Consider the following 18,174-nt stretch of genomic DNA (forward strand, 5'->3'; position numbering starts at 1 on the left):
CAGCATATGCCACTAGAAGTTGTTCAGTCTTTCTGAAAGCTTTGGTTCTGTCCAAGTAGAAGCGTAGCTGCCTGTGAATGTCCAAAGAATGCAGAAGTCTCTCACCCTTATTCTGTGGGTTTGGATAAAAGGTAGTCAAATGAATTGTTTGATTCAGGGCCACACTGGACACTACGTTAGGCATAAATGTCGGATGTGTCCTCAGAGTTACAGGCAGTCATGGCTGTGGAACCTTTTATCATTTTCCATCCTGACAGGGTTTCTCTGAGACCCGTCTTGCAGAGGTTATTGCTAGGAGCAGTTTTTCCAAGACATAATTGAGGTCCCATGCAGGTATTGGTGCTCTCCTTAGAGGTCTTATGTTTTTGGCCCCTCTGAGGTACTGCCTTAGTAATGGATGAGAAAAAATAGGTGGTTCTGTATTGTAATGTGCTGAAATGGCAGAGGCATGAATCTTAATTGATGAAAAGGATAGGCCTTTGTCCAGCATCTCAGTTAAATATTGTAAAATCTGAGGAATATTTGGTACAATCATATCAATTCCTTGTGCCGATTTCCAAGCACAGAATCTCTTCCATTTTTCTGCATAAGATTTTCTGGTGCTAGGCCACCTGGCCTCCAAAATAACATCCATCACTGCTTTAGAGAGGGGCTTGTTTTGAATGGTTACATTATCTGCCATGCTGCCAGATTTAAGGTCCTGAGTTGGCTGTGCAGGATCTGACTGTTTTGTTGGGTCAGTAAGTGAGGAATTTGAGGTAATGTCCAGGCTGGGCATTGTGACAAGTTCTTCAGAACTAAGTACCAGTGCTGGTGGGGCCAGTCTAGGGCAATCAGTATCATTTTTGGCTTCTCTTGTCTGACCTTTAGGAGTACCTTGGGGAGGAGAGGCAGTGGAGGAAAGGCATATACTGTTAAGTTTTCCCAGCTGAAAGATAGAGCATCCACTTTCCATGCTTACTTGTGATAAGTCCTTGTGCAGAATCTCTGTAGTTGGCAGTTGTGAGGGGAGGCAAAGAGGTCTATGTCCGGGCATCCCCAGTTCCTTGTTATCATGCTGAAGACTTGTGCGTCCAATTTCCACTGTGGGGATCCATTAGGTTTCTGCTTAGTTGGTCTGCCAGAGTATTTAATCTTTCCTCACAGGAATTGTGCTTGCAGATGTACTTGGTAAGTCAATGCTGTGTCCCAAAAAGTCATGGCTAGTCTGCAGAGGGGGTAGGAATGTGTGCCTCCCTGCTTGTTTATGTACCACATGACTGTAGGATTGTCCATCTTTATCAGTAGTTATCCTGGATGAAGTAGATCCTTGAAGGCTGTCAGGGCATTTTGAACAGCCAGCATCTCTTTTTGATGGATATGTAGATGCTTTTGGCTTGCAGACCATGCGCCCTGAATACATCTTCCTGCCATATGGGCCCCCAGGCGTAATTTGATGCATCTGTTGTTAATGTCTGCCTGGCTGTGGGTAAAGTGAAAGGCTGTCCCTTGTTGTGGTGACAGGCCTTTGCCCACCAGCAAAACTCCTGTTGCAGGGAGGAAATGAGGGTAATTATTGTTTCCAGGCTGTGCAATGTTGAGTCCAAACACTTTTTAGATACCATTGTAGTTTCCTCATGTGCAGTTTTGCATATGGAATTAGCAGAATGCAGGATGCCATGAAGCCCAATGCCTGCAGAATTTTTCTTGCAGATAACTGTGTCTTTGTTGCCAACATTTTGAAATAAGTAGTCAGTTGTCTTTGTTTGTCTGGCATGAGATAAGCCATCTGGGCAGTTGTATTTAAGCTTGCACCCAGGAATATTATCTCTTGAGAGGGCACTAGTTTTGATTATTTTCATTTACTGTGTACCCTAGGCATGCTAATAATCACAAACGCCAGATGCTGTAGTAGAATGTCCTTATTCTCTGCTTGAATAAAGGCAGGCGTCCAAGTAAGGATATATTTGTATTCCTCTTTGTCTGCAAAATGCAATTACTGGTGCCAGGCATTTTGTGAAGACCCTGGGCGCAGTAGATAAGCCAAAGGGCAGTGCAGAGAATTGGTAGTGCATTGAGCCAGCTATAAATCTGAGGTATCTTCTGCATGATTGTCTGATTTGGACATGCAGGTATGCCTCTTTTTGGTCTAAAGTCACAAGCCAAGCCTTCTTGCCCAGCATGGGAAGAAGGTGCTGCAGAGTCAACATTATGAATTTTGGAATATCCAGAAATGTGTTTAGAATAGACAGGTCCAGTATTGGTCTCCAGGCTTTGTCCTTTCTGGGCACCAAGAACAGTCTTAGGTAAAATCCTAGACCCTGCTCTTGCTGAAGTACCCACTGAATGGCCCTCATGTCCATGAGGGATGAAACTTGTTTTTGTGCCTCTGCCCATTGGATTGTGTGGTAGGTTTGGCATACCGTTTGCCCTTGGCAGGGTGTGAAAAAGGAACCTGTAGCCTTGTGACACTATATTCACGACCCATTTGTCCTGGGTGATCTTGTGCCAATTTTGTGAAACAAAGTGCTAGCTTTCCCCCTAAAGGAGTTGCCAGAAGATAAGTGCTTGGTGCTGGCAGGGGAAAGTCACTGAGACTGTTTCCTGTATGGCTGTGATTTATGTTTCCTGTATGGCTGTGATTTATCTTCTCCACTTTTGGAGATAGAAGCACCCCATTGTTTAGACCTGTATGAGTCCTGGGGCTGGGATCTGCCTCTAGGGCATCTGTATCTGCCTCTTTGTAGCCTGTCTGACACTGGAAAGGACCAAATCTTTGTAGGCCAGTTCCTGCTAAATCTGGGAGGTTGTACCTGTAAGAAATCCTTGACTGTTTGCATAGATTTAGCTTTGTCCTCCATTTTCTTCAACACCTCTTCTGCTTTAACCCCAAACAAGGTATCATGCTGTAAGGGAGCATCTAATAATTTTGCTTTAACATGATCAGGCAGATTCTGTTCCTTTAACCAAGCATGCCTCCTAATGACAGAACCCGTAACAGCGACCTTGCAGGAGGCCTCCAGAGAATCAAAACCACATTGCAAAGTATGCTTTCCTACTTGTTCAGCTACATGCAATAAATCCTGAATTTCTTTGTTTTCTGCACATTCAGAATTTGTCAACATTTTCTGTTTAAGAAGTGACATAAGATATTGCTGATATTTAAGCATATGAAACTGACGATTTAAGGCCCTTACAGCCAAGGTAGCGGAAGTGTAAATCTTTTTCCCCATCTGTCCAGGGCCCTTGAATCCCTATCAGAGGGGATAGGGTTTTTTTTGCAGTGGATGCCTTGACCCGTTTGGGACCCTGAGAGATAGTTTCTGGGTCAGCAGCAGGGTTTTTATAAAGAAATTTATGTGAATCAGGAACCCTGTAGTATCTGTCTGGCTAAAGAGTCAGGAGTCAGACTAGACTCTATAAATACATCATCTACAATGTCTAAAACAGGAGGAATAGCAAGGGGTCTGTGCTGATGTAGTAAAAGAAAATCTCAGCCTTTTCTTAGATTCTGAGTAATCTTGGCTCTCCCAGTGGAAGTGTTCCCTCATAGTATGCAGGGTCTCCCCAAAAGAATAATCCTCAGGAGCAGAGGCTGAAGGGATAGATTCTTCTGCATCAGAATCCTCATAGGGAGGAAGAGAGTATCCCTGTTCAAAAGAGGAATCAGAGGAAATGGAAACCTGATCTGAAGATTCATATTCTGTCTCTTGCCTAGGCCTCTTATCAGGAGGGGGATGGGAACCCCTGATCAAAGTAATTAGGTCTTCAGCCATTTTAAGAATCTGTTTTTTAGGCATTGAGGCCTGTCCAGGGGAATGTTGTACTTGTTTCTTTGTCTTTAGAGGTGCTTTAGTCTTTGCTTTGAAGCAGAAGTCATTTTCACATATAACTGTGTAGGCCTGAAAACACCCTCAGAAGCCTATGCCTGCTCAGCGGCTCTGGACCCATCTGAGAGAATAGTTTCTGAGGGTCCAATACTTTGAGTTTCCAGCGGCCTAGTCGGCTCCACGTGGGAGTCGGAAGTGGCCTGTGGCTCTGAGGTAGCAGGTGTCAGGGGCTGGGAAAGCACCTCACTGAGAATCGGCGACTGGCCTAGCCGAAGCCTCGTCGTCGGTTTTGGACCTCGGATGCCTGTCCTTTTCTTTTTCTTTGCGCTTATAAATTCTGGTAGTCAGCTGTTCCGACGGCATTATATAATTAAATCTTCTGCCAAAATAATGAAATGCAAACTCATACCGACGCTTAATAGTGCATTGGTTAAATCTAGCACAAAACCGACAACTAGCAAAGTCATGGTCAGGGCTTAGGCAAGGAATACAGTAAGAATGAAAATCCTTATGAGGTATTTGCTTCCCACAAGAAATACAATTATTAACTTTTTCTGACATCGGTCTGGAGCAAGAAAAAGGTTTCCCCAACAGGGTACTTAGCTTTAATGATGACTTCGGATCTGAAATTCGAACTTGAAATCTCAGGAGTCGGCCAACCGGCACTTGCGAACTGCTTTTGCTTCGGGCACTGCACAGCAAGAAAGACTGAAGAAAATGGCGTCGGCTGCATCTTTTATACCCCTGGCGCACTTAAGTCAGGGAGGAGATGACAGCAACCGACGCCGGACCAGGACTTTGGAATTCAGGCCGACTGCGGGTAGCCTGCCAGCAGGATAACCCAACTGTAATGACTGCATCAGTGAAACACGATGAACATCTACTCATGTACCAACTCCTTCGCTCAACACTTTCTGGAATTCATAAATTCCAATGCCCTGGATGAACTTATGCACACCCCCACCAGGGGCAACAATATCCTAGACCTAGTCATTACCAACATGAGTGACCAGTGTTCCACACCTGAAGTGAACTCCTTGTTGGTGAGATCAGACCATAAGCTAATCACCCTAGATATCCGCATCCCGCTCCCACCTAACATTAAGGAAACCACGGTAAACAATTTCTCCAAAGCCAACTTCATGCTTCTTAAAACAGAAGTGGTGAACTTCATGACACCCATGCAGCTGGACAATACATTTAGGACTGCTGAATCCTACACAGATGCACTCTATAAGCACTTACACGAGTGCATGGATCGTGTTATCCCAAACAGAACCAGGACACTATCCTCCAAAAAAAGGAAGCCAATCTGGTGGTCCCTTGCCATAAATAAACGCTACAACAGAAGGAAGAAACTGTTGCAAAAGAGAGTAAAATCCCATGAGTGGAGGAGCTCCCTGGTCAGCTTCAGTAAGAAGCTGAGATCCTATATAAACCCTCCAAAGCTAGCTACAAAAACAAAATCACCACTGATTCTAAGGGCAACTGCAAAGCATTCTATAGCTTTGTCAAGAATCTCAATGGCAACACCCAGATCTGCTCTGAGTTACAGCACAACGGCATGAAAATTACAGAACCAGCTGATATTGCCAACATCCTGGCAGATAGGTTCAGTGCTAACTTCACCCCCTCTCACCTCCTAAAGGGCCCATATATATACAGGAAGAATGCAGAGTCTCTGTAATCACATCCATGCAGGTAAAAGCTGCACTCTCTATAACCAGAAACACAGCATCCGTGGGACCGGACAACATCCCAGGCTGTGTTTTACATGAACTTCAGAATGAAGTGGCTCCTCACCTAAGCACCATGTTCAATCATAGTCTCACGTCAGGCTCTGTGCCCACTGAATGGTGCACAACAGCAATTATCCCACTCCACAAAGGGGGAGCCACCACTGATCCTGGGAACTATCGCCCCATTAGCCTGACGAGCCTGGTCTGCAAGGCCATGGAATACATCATGGAACTGAAAGACATTGGTAACCTCCAAACTCTGGACCCCACCCAGTTCAGGTTTGTGAAAGGCAGATCATGCCTTCTGAACCTGATAAACTTCTTTGAGGCAGTCACCAAAGTCGTAGATGAGGGTAAGGTGGTTCACACAGCCAAGGCTTTCGACATCATCCCCCACTCTAGAATTATAGTTAAACTCACTAAACTAGGTATAAATCCCTATGTCACAAGATGGGTTGCCAACTGGCTCACTGACAAAACAGACAATGTAAAAGCTGCAGACTCCAAATCTGACTTCAAACTAGTGACAAGTGCAGTACTACAAGGTTCAGTCCTGGGACCTCTCCTGTTTGGCATCTACTTCTCTGAAGTACAGGCTAACACAGAAGGACTCTGGCAAATGATGTCGCAGATGACTGCAAACTAGGAGCCATAGAAGAGTCCCCAAATGATGTGGACATCCTACAGAAGGGCTTCACTGAGAAAGATGCCTGGTGTCAGAGGCATGACCTCAAGCTTAATGCCAGAAAGTGCATTGTCATCCCCTTTGGTAAAAACTCTGTACCCATGAACAACCACATAAACGGCAGTCTACTTAATGCCGAATGTGTGATAAGAGACCTTGGGACCCAGGTGGACAGCAGTCTCTCCTTTGATATCGCCACAGTAGTCAGGAAATCCTATGTGGCACACCTCATTACAAAAGGGTTCTCATCCAGGAAAAAAAAAGGTCATTGTTCCCCTCTACTCAGCACTCATTATACCCATTACAGAGTACAAAGCCTCTTTTGGAATGTACCTCACAAGACATCTGCAGCAGCTGGAAAGGCCATACCTCACAAAGAGGATTACTGGCCTCAGATACCCTACACGGAGTCTCAAAAAACTCTAGCTTTACTCTGTAGCATACTGCCTACTCCGAGGAGATCTCTGCCTAACATATAAAGCTTTGTTAAACCCAGAGCTGTTGGACATGCTACACCTAACGAAATCTTAATCCCTCAGAGCTACACACTCTAGGGACCTAAATCTTGTTACCACAATAAACAGGACATGCTGGAGGGATAGATTCCTGTCCCAGAGACTTCCTATTCCTTTCTGGAACAAGGTACCCATCTATGTCAAGCAAAGTTCCTCATTAGCACTCAAGAAAAATCTTGATAAGTGGATGGGAAATAGGAAATACACCCCGGGGATCACTTCTGTGGCTCTGCTCAACAGGGGTACAGGAAATTTACTTTCTTTGGTGGTGTAAGCTAGGGAACCTTGTTGGCTAGGCTTATTTAGGCCCTTGGACCAACAGCCTAGTACCTACCTATGAACCAATGAAAAGAGTGTTGTGTGAGGTGCTCAACATAACTGCAAATGTCTTGAGTATCACCATCTTCACACTGTTGGGGAGGTTACACAACTCATGCAATGAGCAGCTAATTCCAGCAATGTTCTTTCAAAAGCAATGGTGAGACTATTGCTGGAGGGTGGTGAGTACCTACAGATAAACAGACAAGCCCATTTAAGCTCCACTGGTTTGTCTTTCCAGAATCAGAAGCCACAATGAAATGCTCCATAAAACTAAGCAAAGGACAGAAATGACAAGAAGCCACAAAGAAATCACCACAGATGCAGAACCTGCAACAGGTCAGTCCCTACTACTTTTCCAGCTTTTTGTTATAAATGCAGATGTTAACTCCATACAGCTGGAGTACAACACAGGCTCCAGCAACATGTTTATTCCTTTATATTTTATTTGCTTTCACTGACCAGGACAGTTCTACTGGTACGATGAATTTTCACTACAGTTACAGGGAACTAATTTCAAACTACAATACAATATAGAAACGAAACAAACAAGCAACTGTAAATATTACAAGAGTTTATCAATTGGACATATAGCTAAATTGTGTGTGTGTGTGTGTGTGTGTGTGTGTGTGTGTGTGTGTGTGTGTGTGTGTGTGTGTGTTTTATGCTGGACTCACTGTCATGTGGAAATGTTGCACTTAAGCATTTATAACCTGATGAAGAAATTTATATTCATATGCTAAACTAATAGAATATCAGGCACAAAAAGTATCAGAAAGGAATACAGGGAGAAATGTGGAGAATAAAAATTACATTTGATAAGAAAAATAATGTTTGAGAAGAAACAGTAGAAGAAAACTAGGATAATGAGTCACATCTACTGTGATGATTCTAACACTGGGAAAACAGGTGAGGCAGTGTAAAAGCACCAGCACTGCATGCTGTCATCATACAGCTAGATTCTCACATCACTTTTACTGTTACGGCAGGCAGCACAGATGGCATTTGGGGCACAGGGTTAAGTCTGTCTGCTGTAGCTCTTGTGATACATTGTTTGATTACTTCAGCACTTATCTGTCTGCTGTGTGACCTTGAGCAAGTCATTTAACCAGACAGTGCTTGGGGGCAACTAGGAATTTGGCCTAGGCTTCTCAATTGCCTTCTGGACTGCATCTGGTAGCTACCTAAACCTGTAGAGATTGCTGTCAATATTCATACACTTCTGCCATCATTTTACTTTGCATATAGGACCTTCTCTTGGTAAAATGTTTATCCATCATGCAATTGTGGTGGGTGAACCAATGCCAGATTATCAAACAACAAAAGTACCATGACCACTACAAAGAACAAACATTCTTGTATAAAAAGGGCGCATTAGGTGGAAAGTTGGAAGGTATGCTACTGAGAAGAATGTGACACTTCCAACATCTACTGCAATTCAAGTGCCTCATACAAACCTGTTATGACATTTCACTGTGTGTTTTCAGAGTGATGGATGGGTAAACTACCAAGGTACAACTTCAACAGTCAGATGGATACTCTTCCACCACCACTTAGGCAGTGGTCAAAGGAAAACCACCTCATACATCAGAAACCTAGCAAGCACAAGAACCTCAAGCATGCCCTCAGTCACAACTGATATCACTGGCACCCATTTAGCTGAAATCTACTCAATCTTCTGCACTGGAGCAAAGCTTCCACACAACTCAGAGGGAGCTGTTCAACATGCACTATTTATCTCTTAAGATTACAAAGCATGAGAAGTTATATCCATGTCATTTAGCTGTCTTTTGGATGTACTGGTGATGCTGAAACAGGTGACAAGTAAAAGTATGCGACTCAAACTTCCAACCAAGTAGCTGTTTAATGGCAGAGGGAGAGAGTGTGGAATTCACCACTGCTGCAACAGAATGATTTTTTTATCATGCATTATCACATACATTTCTTTTAATGTTTCAATTGGCCCCTTAAAGAACTGTTGAAGTTTTGTCACTCTGTTCAGTTCGGCTAAGAACCAGATAAAATTGTTCTTGTTTCCGTTTTGCAAATCATTTTTTAGACATTACTGTTCGATTTAGATGCTTTGACAAAATCTATGCAATGTCCTGTAAGGCTCTGGGTTTATTCTTGCCTGTGGCCACTAAACAGATGAACAATGCAAGATATTCTAGTGACCATTACATTAAACTCCACAGTACCTTCAAAGTTAACATCTTCATGGTATAGGTCTATTCTCTCAACACAGATTGACCATTCTATATCACAGCAATGGCACTGACAGCACTTAAACCACATTCTGATATCTTCTGAATAAGCTGTCCACCTATGGCCAGCCCGCAGACATCTTCTCAAAACGTTATAAAGTCCCCTTTCAATTAAAAGCTGCTTGTTTGTATGTTCAGAAGGGTCAAAATTGCTTAAAGTAATGACAGCATGGCAATACAAGCTCAGTTTCTTATTAAAAAAAAAAAAAAAAAAAACTGAGTGACGCATGTTTACAAAGTAAACACTCTGAAATACAATTTTGGTAACTCAAAGATAATTCCTTCAGTCACAGACATGATTTTTAATTAGTGCTTCTAAACATCTCCATTACTAGGAAAAGCTACGTCTGCTTCTTTGAACAATATATAAACATGGCTTGTACAGCACTTGGTTCTCCAGTTCAGTTCTCAGATGGGTTACCTTCTGTATGGAGTATGCATGCTGTCCCTGGTCCTATTATAACGGTGGACACTGGGTGCTCTGGTTCTGTCCTATTTACCAAAGATATACTGTAGGTGAGGTGACAATTCTCCAAGCTGATTGTAGGGTATGTGGGTGGGTGTACCCAACAATACACTGTTGTCCTCCCTAAGATTAGTTTCTCTGCCTTGTGGTCACTGACTGCAGAAACACATTCCTTATGATCCAAATTAGATAAAGTGCGTAATCAGGGAACAAACAAATGAATTAAGTCAATACCCAAAACTCATGTTATACAAGTTTTTCAACAGCACACCATTAACTGTTGAAAAAAGTGCCTTTCTAGTAAAATATCTGTAAGCAGACTGTATGTTATGCACATTGGTCTCAGTATATACTAATCAGCAACACCAGACCATGTAAGTTATTTAAATATCTTAAAACAACTGCTTTGTATGTCTGATTGACTTCACAAACACACTTCAAGCAAATTATTAAACTGACTCTTGTTAAACAAAGTATTTACGAACTTTACTGTATTTCAAATAGTACTCAACACCAGTTTCCATTTTTTCAACAGTCCAAGTCTTCTCTCATTTGCTATACAGTTTAGTTTAATTTTTCTTTCTTCCTCTAATTCTGCAGTTCAAGACTTCAAAAATTGCACTTGAAGCTATTTCTTGTTGTTCAAGCAACAGGCTACAATGCACTCAGCCTATAGGGACAAAAGGTGATGCCTCACAACAGCAACCCAAAAATACTTATGCATATCTAATGCAACCTTTTTGTCTTATGAATGTAAAATAAAAAGAAAAGTCCTTACCGAAAAAATCCCTTGCACCCTTCACATGTCATGGCATTGAAATGGAATCCTGTGGCTTTGTCTCCACAAACTCCACAGATGCGAGGCACATTCCTGTCAAAGTCAGCTTCAGCACTTGGAATAGTTGTGCTAACAATATCTGCTTCCATGGCTACAAAACCATAGTAAAAAAGACTAAGTACAGGTCACAGCAGTATGTCAGATGGGAATTCAGTAATGTACTTACAAAAACAGTGATTATACAGTCCTAATCATCTTATATTTATTAACCCTTCATACACATACATTTCAAATCTGGTTGTTGACCAAGAACATGTTGCAGCCTTTACTTGGGAAACTGAAGAGTTGTGCAGCGGGGATGGCATATCTGTACTTTGGGGATCAGAAAATACAGAAAGAGTACAGGAAAAAAAAAAAAAATCACACTAAACCGTAACTGTGAAAGGCGTAAAATTATTTAATATCACAGCGTAACAATAAAAACAAGAAAGAGGAACTCTTTTGGCAATTGGCATTTAATGCGATAGAATATCCAGGCTTAAATGAGCACTGTTCTATAATGAGAAGTTATGTACTTACCATAACGTTCCATGTTAGTTGTCTTCTTCTCGCCTTCTTTCTTGCTGGATGGGTTCGGAGCCAAACCTCGGCTCCGACTCGGCCTATTACTAAAGCTCGAGAGCTATTTGTACCAGCTCGAGACTATCCTATGTCCCACAATGCTAGGCGTGATATACCCAGATCTCGTTTGATAGCTAACACTATGGACATACATGTCCCCACCATGACTGAGAATATATATATATATACACATATATATTACACACACACACACACCTCTATAAATCTAGGTATACAAAACTCTTATAAGAGCTACCAAGAAAAAGAAAGAGGTAGCTAAGGAGATAACTCTTATGATAACACATCTGAGAAGATACTCTCCATCTTGCCAGGCTAGGGGGATGGAGGGTGGGTCGCAAGAAAGAAGGTGAGAAGACAATTAACATGGAACATTATGGTAAGTACATAACTTCTCCATGTTAAGTTGTCAATCTCGCCTTCATTCTTGCTGGATGGGACAGTGTCCCTAGCACCTTAGTCCTGGGTGGCTCAATGGAACAAACTCTTGAGTACAGTGGAATCAAAATCAGCCCTACTTCTAGAGGTCATGTCCAGCTTGTAATGAGAAATGAAGGTATGAGGAGAGGCCCATGTGGCCACTGCACAAATGGATTCCATTGGCAATCTTGCCTGAAAGGCTACTGAAGAAGCTAATGCTCTGGTTGAATGAGCTCTGGGCTTAATAGGGAGCTCCTTATGCCTCAGTTGGTAAATAAACATGATGACAGAGGTCAACCACCTGGACAAGGTTACTCTGGAAACTGACAGGCCTTGTTTCCCTTCTGCGTAAGAGAGGAAGAGCTGTTCTGATTTCCTCGTCTGCTTGGTTCTATCCAGGTAGAAGCGTAATTCTTCCGTTCAGACCTATTGGTATAAAATGGGAAGAAAACAGGAAGATTGATGGTCTGATTCAGACTTTTTTCAGAGAGTACTTTGGGTAAAAAGGACGGATTAGTCCTAAGTGACACTCTATCTTTGTGAAAAACAAAGTAAGGAGGGCGAACACAAAGGGCTTGAAGTTCTGATACCCTTCTCGCTGAAGTGATGGCTACTAAAAACAGAGTTTTCCAAGAGAGCAACTTTAATGAACAGGAAGCCACAGGTTCAAAGGGAGGGAGAATTAAAGACAGCACCAAATTTAGGTCCCATGGTGGGGGAGGATCTTTTACCGGGGGCCTAAGTAAGAGGGTTCCTTTTAGAAAGGCTTTACAAAGTTTGTGTGACATAATGCTGGTCTCTGACAATCCAACATGAAAATTCACAATGACTGCCAACTGAACTCTGATGGTGGCTGAAGAAGATCCCATTTGAAAAAGTTCTGCCAAAAACTCTAAGATTGTATGGACAGGGGCTGTAAAAGGGTCAACTTGTTTCTCTCCCCTGCCCAAACAGAGAAACGCTTCCATTTGCTAGCATAAGTCTTTCTGGTAGTAGACTTGTGCGAAGTGAGGATGATGTCACGAACTGAATGAGAGATTGAGGGAAGCCTGGCTAGGGTTGGAAGTGGAGCAACCAAGCTGTGAGGTTGAGAGATTGACTCAGCCCGCCCGACTGATGTGTCAGAAGATCTGGCGTTGGGTCCAGATGCCAGGGTTGATCTAGTAGATGACGTTGCAGGAACGGGAACCAAATTTGTCGAGGCCAGTAAGGGGCAACAAGGATCATTCTGGATCTCAAAACAATTGCTTTCTGGATTAGCTGAGTAATTAAGGGAAAGGGGGGAAAGGCATACAGAAGACCCCGGGGCCAATTGTGGACTCGAGCATCTCTGGGGGGAAGACCTGGGAGAGGGACAGGATGAAGAAGTCTGGGCACTTGCTGTTTTGAGGGGTTGCAAAAAGATCGCAGCAAGGCTGACCCCACCTCCTGAAGATATTTTCCGCTACTAGCTGGTTGAGAGACCATTCGTGGGGCATGAGAATGGCTCTGCTCAGCCTGTCCGCTATGACGTTGGACTTCCCGGGGATATGCGTTGCTACCAGAAACCATTGAGAAGAGATCGCCCACTGCCACAGTCTGAGTGCTTCTCAACATAGGGGGTAGGAACTGGTTCCGCCCTGCTTGTTGATGTACCACACTACAGACATATTGTCTGTCTGAATTGCAATAGTCCCAGTAGGTAGAGAGTCTTGAAGGGCATGCAACGCTAAAAGCACCGCTCTCATTTCCAAGACATTTATGTGCAGGTGGCTTTCGAAAGGCTGACATGTGCCCTGGACTGTCCTGCCCTGAAAATGCCCCCCCCACCCCCAATCAGGGAGGCATCCGTTGTCACAGTAGCCACAGGAGGAGGAAGGACAAAGGGTCTGCCCTGAAGAACCCGAGGGGAGACCATCCACCACGAAAGGTGTCTTTTGCATGACTGAGTGATTAGAATGCTGTGTGACATTGGAAGCTGTTGAAAGGACCACTGGGAAAACAGCATCCATTGCAGGATCTGCATGTGAAAGCGAGCTAGGGGAAGTAATGTGATAGCTGCTGCCATGAGACCTAGGGTTTTTAGTACGAATCTGGCCTGGACTCTGCTCTCTTGTAGTAGAATTTGAACATGACCTCGAATGTCTGAAATCCTTTGTACAGGCAGTTTTGCTGACAGTTCCACAGTGTTTAAAATGGCGCCTATGAAGGTAATAGACTGACAAGGCAGACATTTTGGAGTTTATAGAGATACCTAGCTCGTTGCAAATTTGGAGGGTATAATGAAGTAGCTGACACTTGGTGGTGGCAGTAAGGAGCCAGTCGTCTAAGTATGGAAACACCTGGAATCCTTTTCATCTCAGGTGAGCCGCAACCACTGCCATGCATTTGGTAAACACCCTGGGGGCTGTGGTGAGGCCAAATGGCAGGGTTCTGAATTGGTAGTGACCGTCTCCCAGCCGGAAGCGGAGAAACCTCCTGGACTGCCTGTTCATTTTGATATGATAGTATGCATCCTGAAGGTCTATAGAGCACATCCAATTGTCCTGACCCAGGAAGGGTAGAATGGACTGAAGCGTGACCATCCGGAATTTCGTTCTTTGAACAAACTTGTTCAGTTTGCTGAGATCCAAAATAGGTCTCCAGTCCCATGTCTTTTTTGGTACCAAAAATAACTTGGGAGTAGACTCCGGATCCTTGCTGGTCTGCTGGAACTGGCTGGATGGCTCTTTTTTGTAGCAGCTTTGAAATTTCTAGTGCTGCTTGATCCCTCAGACCGGGTGGAACGTCTGGAATGGGCCCTTTTGGTGGTTGTGGGGTATGAATAAAGGGAATTTTCTAACCCTTGGATATGATCGAAATGTCTTGCGTGAGGGAATGCCAGGCTTCTGGGTACAGTGATAGTCTTCCCCCGACTGCCTCCGAAGGTGGACAGTTGGGCAGCTCCTCAGGGGTGCTGGAAGGGTTTGTCAGAGAAGGATTCTCTGCTACCCTGATTCTGTGGACCCCCCCTGCCCCTCGGGTGGCGTCTATTATTGTTCCCTCCTCTGCCGCTAGAGGGAAGCTCACCACGTGCGTCAGGCAGTACTCCCTGAGGTTTGCGGAACCACTTTTTTCCACCTTTCTGACCCTTAGGGTATGGTCTAGAAGGGGTAGAAAAACGGACTCCTACGGCAGAGAAAGTCTTGCCTTCCTGCTCGCACCTGGTCAATGTATCTTTCACTTGAGGTCTAAACAAGGCAGAACCATCAAAGGGGGTGTTAGTGAAGGATGCCTTGAAGGGGTCAGCAAAGTTGCAAAGCCGCATCCAGGTGCGTCTCCTTAAAGTGACGCCCGTGCCTGCAGCCCTACTCGCTCCATCGGCTGCATAGGAAATGAGCAGCATGGAGGAGTTAGTTTACAATAGAGTTTAGGGTCCCCAGCTGGGAGTTGATCTTTTCCTGAGACCCCGCAGCTGATGGGTCCTGTAAGGTATCACCCAGTTCCTTGAGAAGGTCTCTCTGGAGACGGGTGAAATGGCACAAATAATTCAGCGAACGCATAGCAAAGGTCGCTGAGGAAAACATCCGCTTGCCATATCTGTCCATAGTCCTAGATTCCTTATTAGGAGGATGGACAGGTACTGAAGGGTCAGCCAACTCCATTTTAGTGGCCGCCGCCACCACCATGGCATCAACAGGGATGCCCTTAGTTAGAAACTGCTTGTCAGAAGGGGCTGTAATAAATTTTGTAGGCCTCCAGGAGTTGGTTCCATAGTATCCGTAGCCGTCCACGCCTTTCGAGCCACCACATCCATGAGCGGGTCGAAAGGCGGAGACACCCAGGAGGTGGAAGGGTGAGAACCGAACGCATCCAGGTACACCGACTCATCCTCAGAAGGGTTAAGGGCAGACCAGTTTCCCCTCTGCTTAAGAATCTCCAGGATGTCAGAAAATGAGACATCCTCAGAGGGGGACCTTGGGGACCCTTCTGAGTCATCCAAGTCAGTGTCCGATGTGACTGACTCAGGGGAGTCTATATGCTTCCTCTTGCATTTTCTCTTTCGAGGGGGCTCCCCTGAAGGATCAGGGGAGTCCTCAGAAGAGGAGGATACGCCCAATGGGGCTACCTGTAGCATTGGTTCTCCACGCTCGGGATCGAGAGAGCGGGTAGAGACTGAAGCAGGCACCATAGAGGGAGGAGCCGAAGGAGCCGACCGTGGAGCAGGCACAGGGGCCAGCACACTCCTCATGACCTCAAAGGCACCCCTATCAGGCAGGGAAGGCGGTCCCCGCTCCGAAGAGACAAGGACTCCTCCCGGCACCAAGAGGGATGGCTCAGAGGATGATGTCGGGGCCGAACTCACCTGCGCCGACACTCTGAGAGGGAGAACGGGGTCGGACAAGGGTCCAATGCCACTCGCCCCCTCGGAGCAGATGAGAGAGTCCTGGCACCCAGATCCCTCCAAAGATGGAACCAACAAAGAGATTGGAGCCAAAAGGGGTGGTATCGGCTCCGACATTCCGACAGTCTCGACCCCTACGATCTATGACTCCGAACTCACAGGAAGAGTCGGAGGAGGAATCGAAGAGGAAGTAGTTAAAGCCACTGCCTGATGAGGAGGGCTATGCAACATTTGGGCCAGTGCCTGCGACTTAAGTAGTCTGCTAACCACCCTCTCGAGGTCATGGTCCGACAGCCTGGAAGACCAAGAGGAGTGGGACCTGTGACTCTGCTCCAATAACAATGGAGACTTCACAGCCAAGTGGACCGATTCCAGGGAAGGAGACCTGGAACGCTTCTTGCTCGAAGACGGCTCCGACAGCAGAGTCAGAACTGACTGAGGCCTAGAATCATCGGCTCCGGCCGGAACCGATGCAGTGGTAGTAGTAGCACCGCTCAGCGATGGCTCCAAACATGGAGCCGACGGTTTTTCGGGCTTAGAAGGTTTACCTGACGAAGGCTTAGCCGGGGAACCTTCAGGCTTTAACAAGCCTCTCAAAATAAGTTTATTCCTGCATTCCTGCAGGACTCTTGGACTAAACACATGGCAGACAGAACAAGAGTCCCGCAGATGCAGAGGGCCCAAGCAATATACACAAGAAGTGTGACCGTCTGTCAGAGACATCTTCTGACAGCATGAGTCACACTTCTTGAAGCCCAAGACCTTAGTGTCTTTAGACATCCAGAAAAAGGGATGACTGTCTAGTCACAGTCAGTCAAACACACACACACACACACACACACACACACACACACACACACAAAAAAAAGATGCAACAGACTAGGAAAAAATATATCAAAACCCCACACTTTTAAATACAATCTAAGAAGGCACAAAAATAAGAATGGAAGGGGATTGGCCAAGGGCCTAACTATTAGGTGAGGGGAAAAAAACAGTGTCAAAAAACTACCTAAGAGGGAATCCTAAACAGGGATCTAAGGGTAGCAACTAAAAAAACACTATTTTAACCCCAAAAAGCAGACTAAAAACCAAGAAAAATATTAATACAACCTGAGCCGGCAAAAAGACGCAACCTCGTAGCTGAAGCGGAAAATGAGATCTGGGTATATCACGCCTAGCATTATGGGACATAGGATAGCTTCGAGCCGGTAAAAATAGCTCTCGAGCTTTAGTAATAGGCAGAGTCAGAGCCGAGGTTTGGCTCCGAACCCATCCAGCAAGAATGAAGGCGAGACTGACAACTTAACATCTAGTGTTCTAAAGTTAAAAGCTTTAATGAGATAAAATTAATAATTTTGAAAAGAACCTTTTGAACTGAACTGTACTCTTGTTTATTGTGTTTTGATAGTAGACTTAGGTTCACAATGGATTATGTATGTAGGAAACTGGGCAAAATTAGAGGCTTGGTAGTTATGCATTAGGACTGATTAATATTCTGGGATGGTTTAATAAGTTGCATTTGATTGGTTGCTGTTTTAAATTATGCATTTTAAATGAAATATTTAAATGGTTTAACTGAGTGATTTAATTTGCCTGATGAAGTCTTGTATTCTACAAGACGAAACCGCTTACAGTGTTTTTTATTGTTACGCTGTGATATTAAATACTTCTTTCATGCCTTTCACAGTTGCCATTTAGCATGATTTTTCCTGCACTCTTGTTTCTTTACAGCAGTTTGTGTCATTTTGGTTCTTGATCAGAAAATACAGTCTTATAAGAACTTACCAGAGCAGTAGATGTCTGACTAAATCACTGTGCAGCATTGCTCACAGAGGGGAAGTATCCACCAAGGATACCATTCATCCAGCCAGTATACCAAAGCTTGCGTATGTCTGACTTATGACCCATGAACAAGAGCACGTTATTAATGAAAGGACAGAAGGACACTCAGTTCTTCAGAGCGTTCTTGCATCAGGAAAAGAAAACTGAGGCCAAGTAAAAAGTGTAGGGGGGAAATGTAGTCTGATCTTGGCCAAAGAAAAGAAAATAAAAAGGAAAAAGAATTAAGGATGTAGGGTTCACATACTGCAACAGTGATCTACTCAGACATCTGCAGTTATGGCAAGTTCTAACAACTGTGCTATATCCATTATTTGATCACTGTTGCAGTACTGCTCA

At 44.4% G+C, this 18,174-nt stretch overlaps 1 protein-coding gene across 1 annotated transcript in view; it reads right to left on the reverse strand.

Moving 5' to 3' along the window:
- Positions 1 to 18,174, reverse strand: part of VDR (vitamin D receptor) — a 1,187,212-nt gene that overhangs the window by 760,828 nt on the left and 408,210 nt on the right. Inside the window, exon 3 of the mRNA XM_044083873.1 lies at positions 10,575 to 10,725. Coding sequence (XP_043939808.1) covers positions 10,575 to 10,723 — 149 coding nt within the window. The 5' untranslated portion in view covers positions 10,724 to 10,725. The remainder of the gene's footprint in view (positions 1 to 10,574; positions 10,726 to 18,174) is intronic.

This window comes from Protopterus annectens, chromosome 9.part0 (genome assembly GCF_019279795.1).
Source record: "Protopterus annectens isolate FY-2018-M chromosome 9.part0, PAN1.0, whole genome shotgun sequence".
In the NCBI taxonomy this organism is placed as follows: domain Eukaryota; kingdom Metazoa; phylum Chordata; order Ceratodontiformes; family Protopteridae; genus Protopterus; species Protopterus annectens.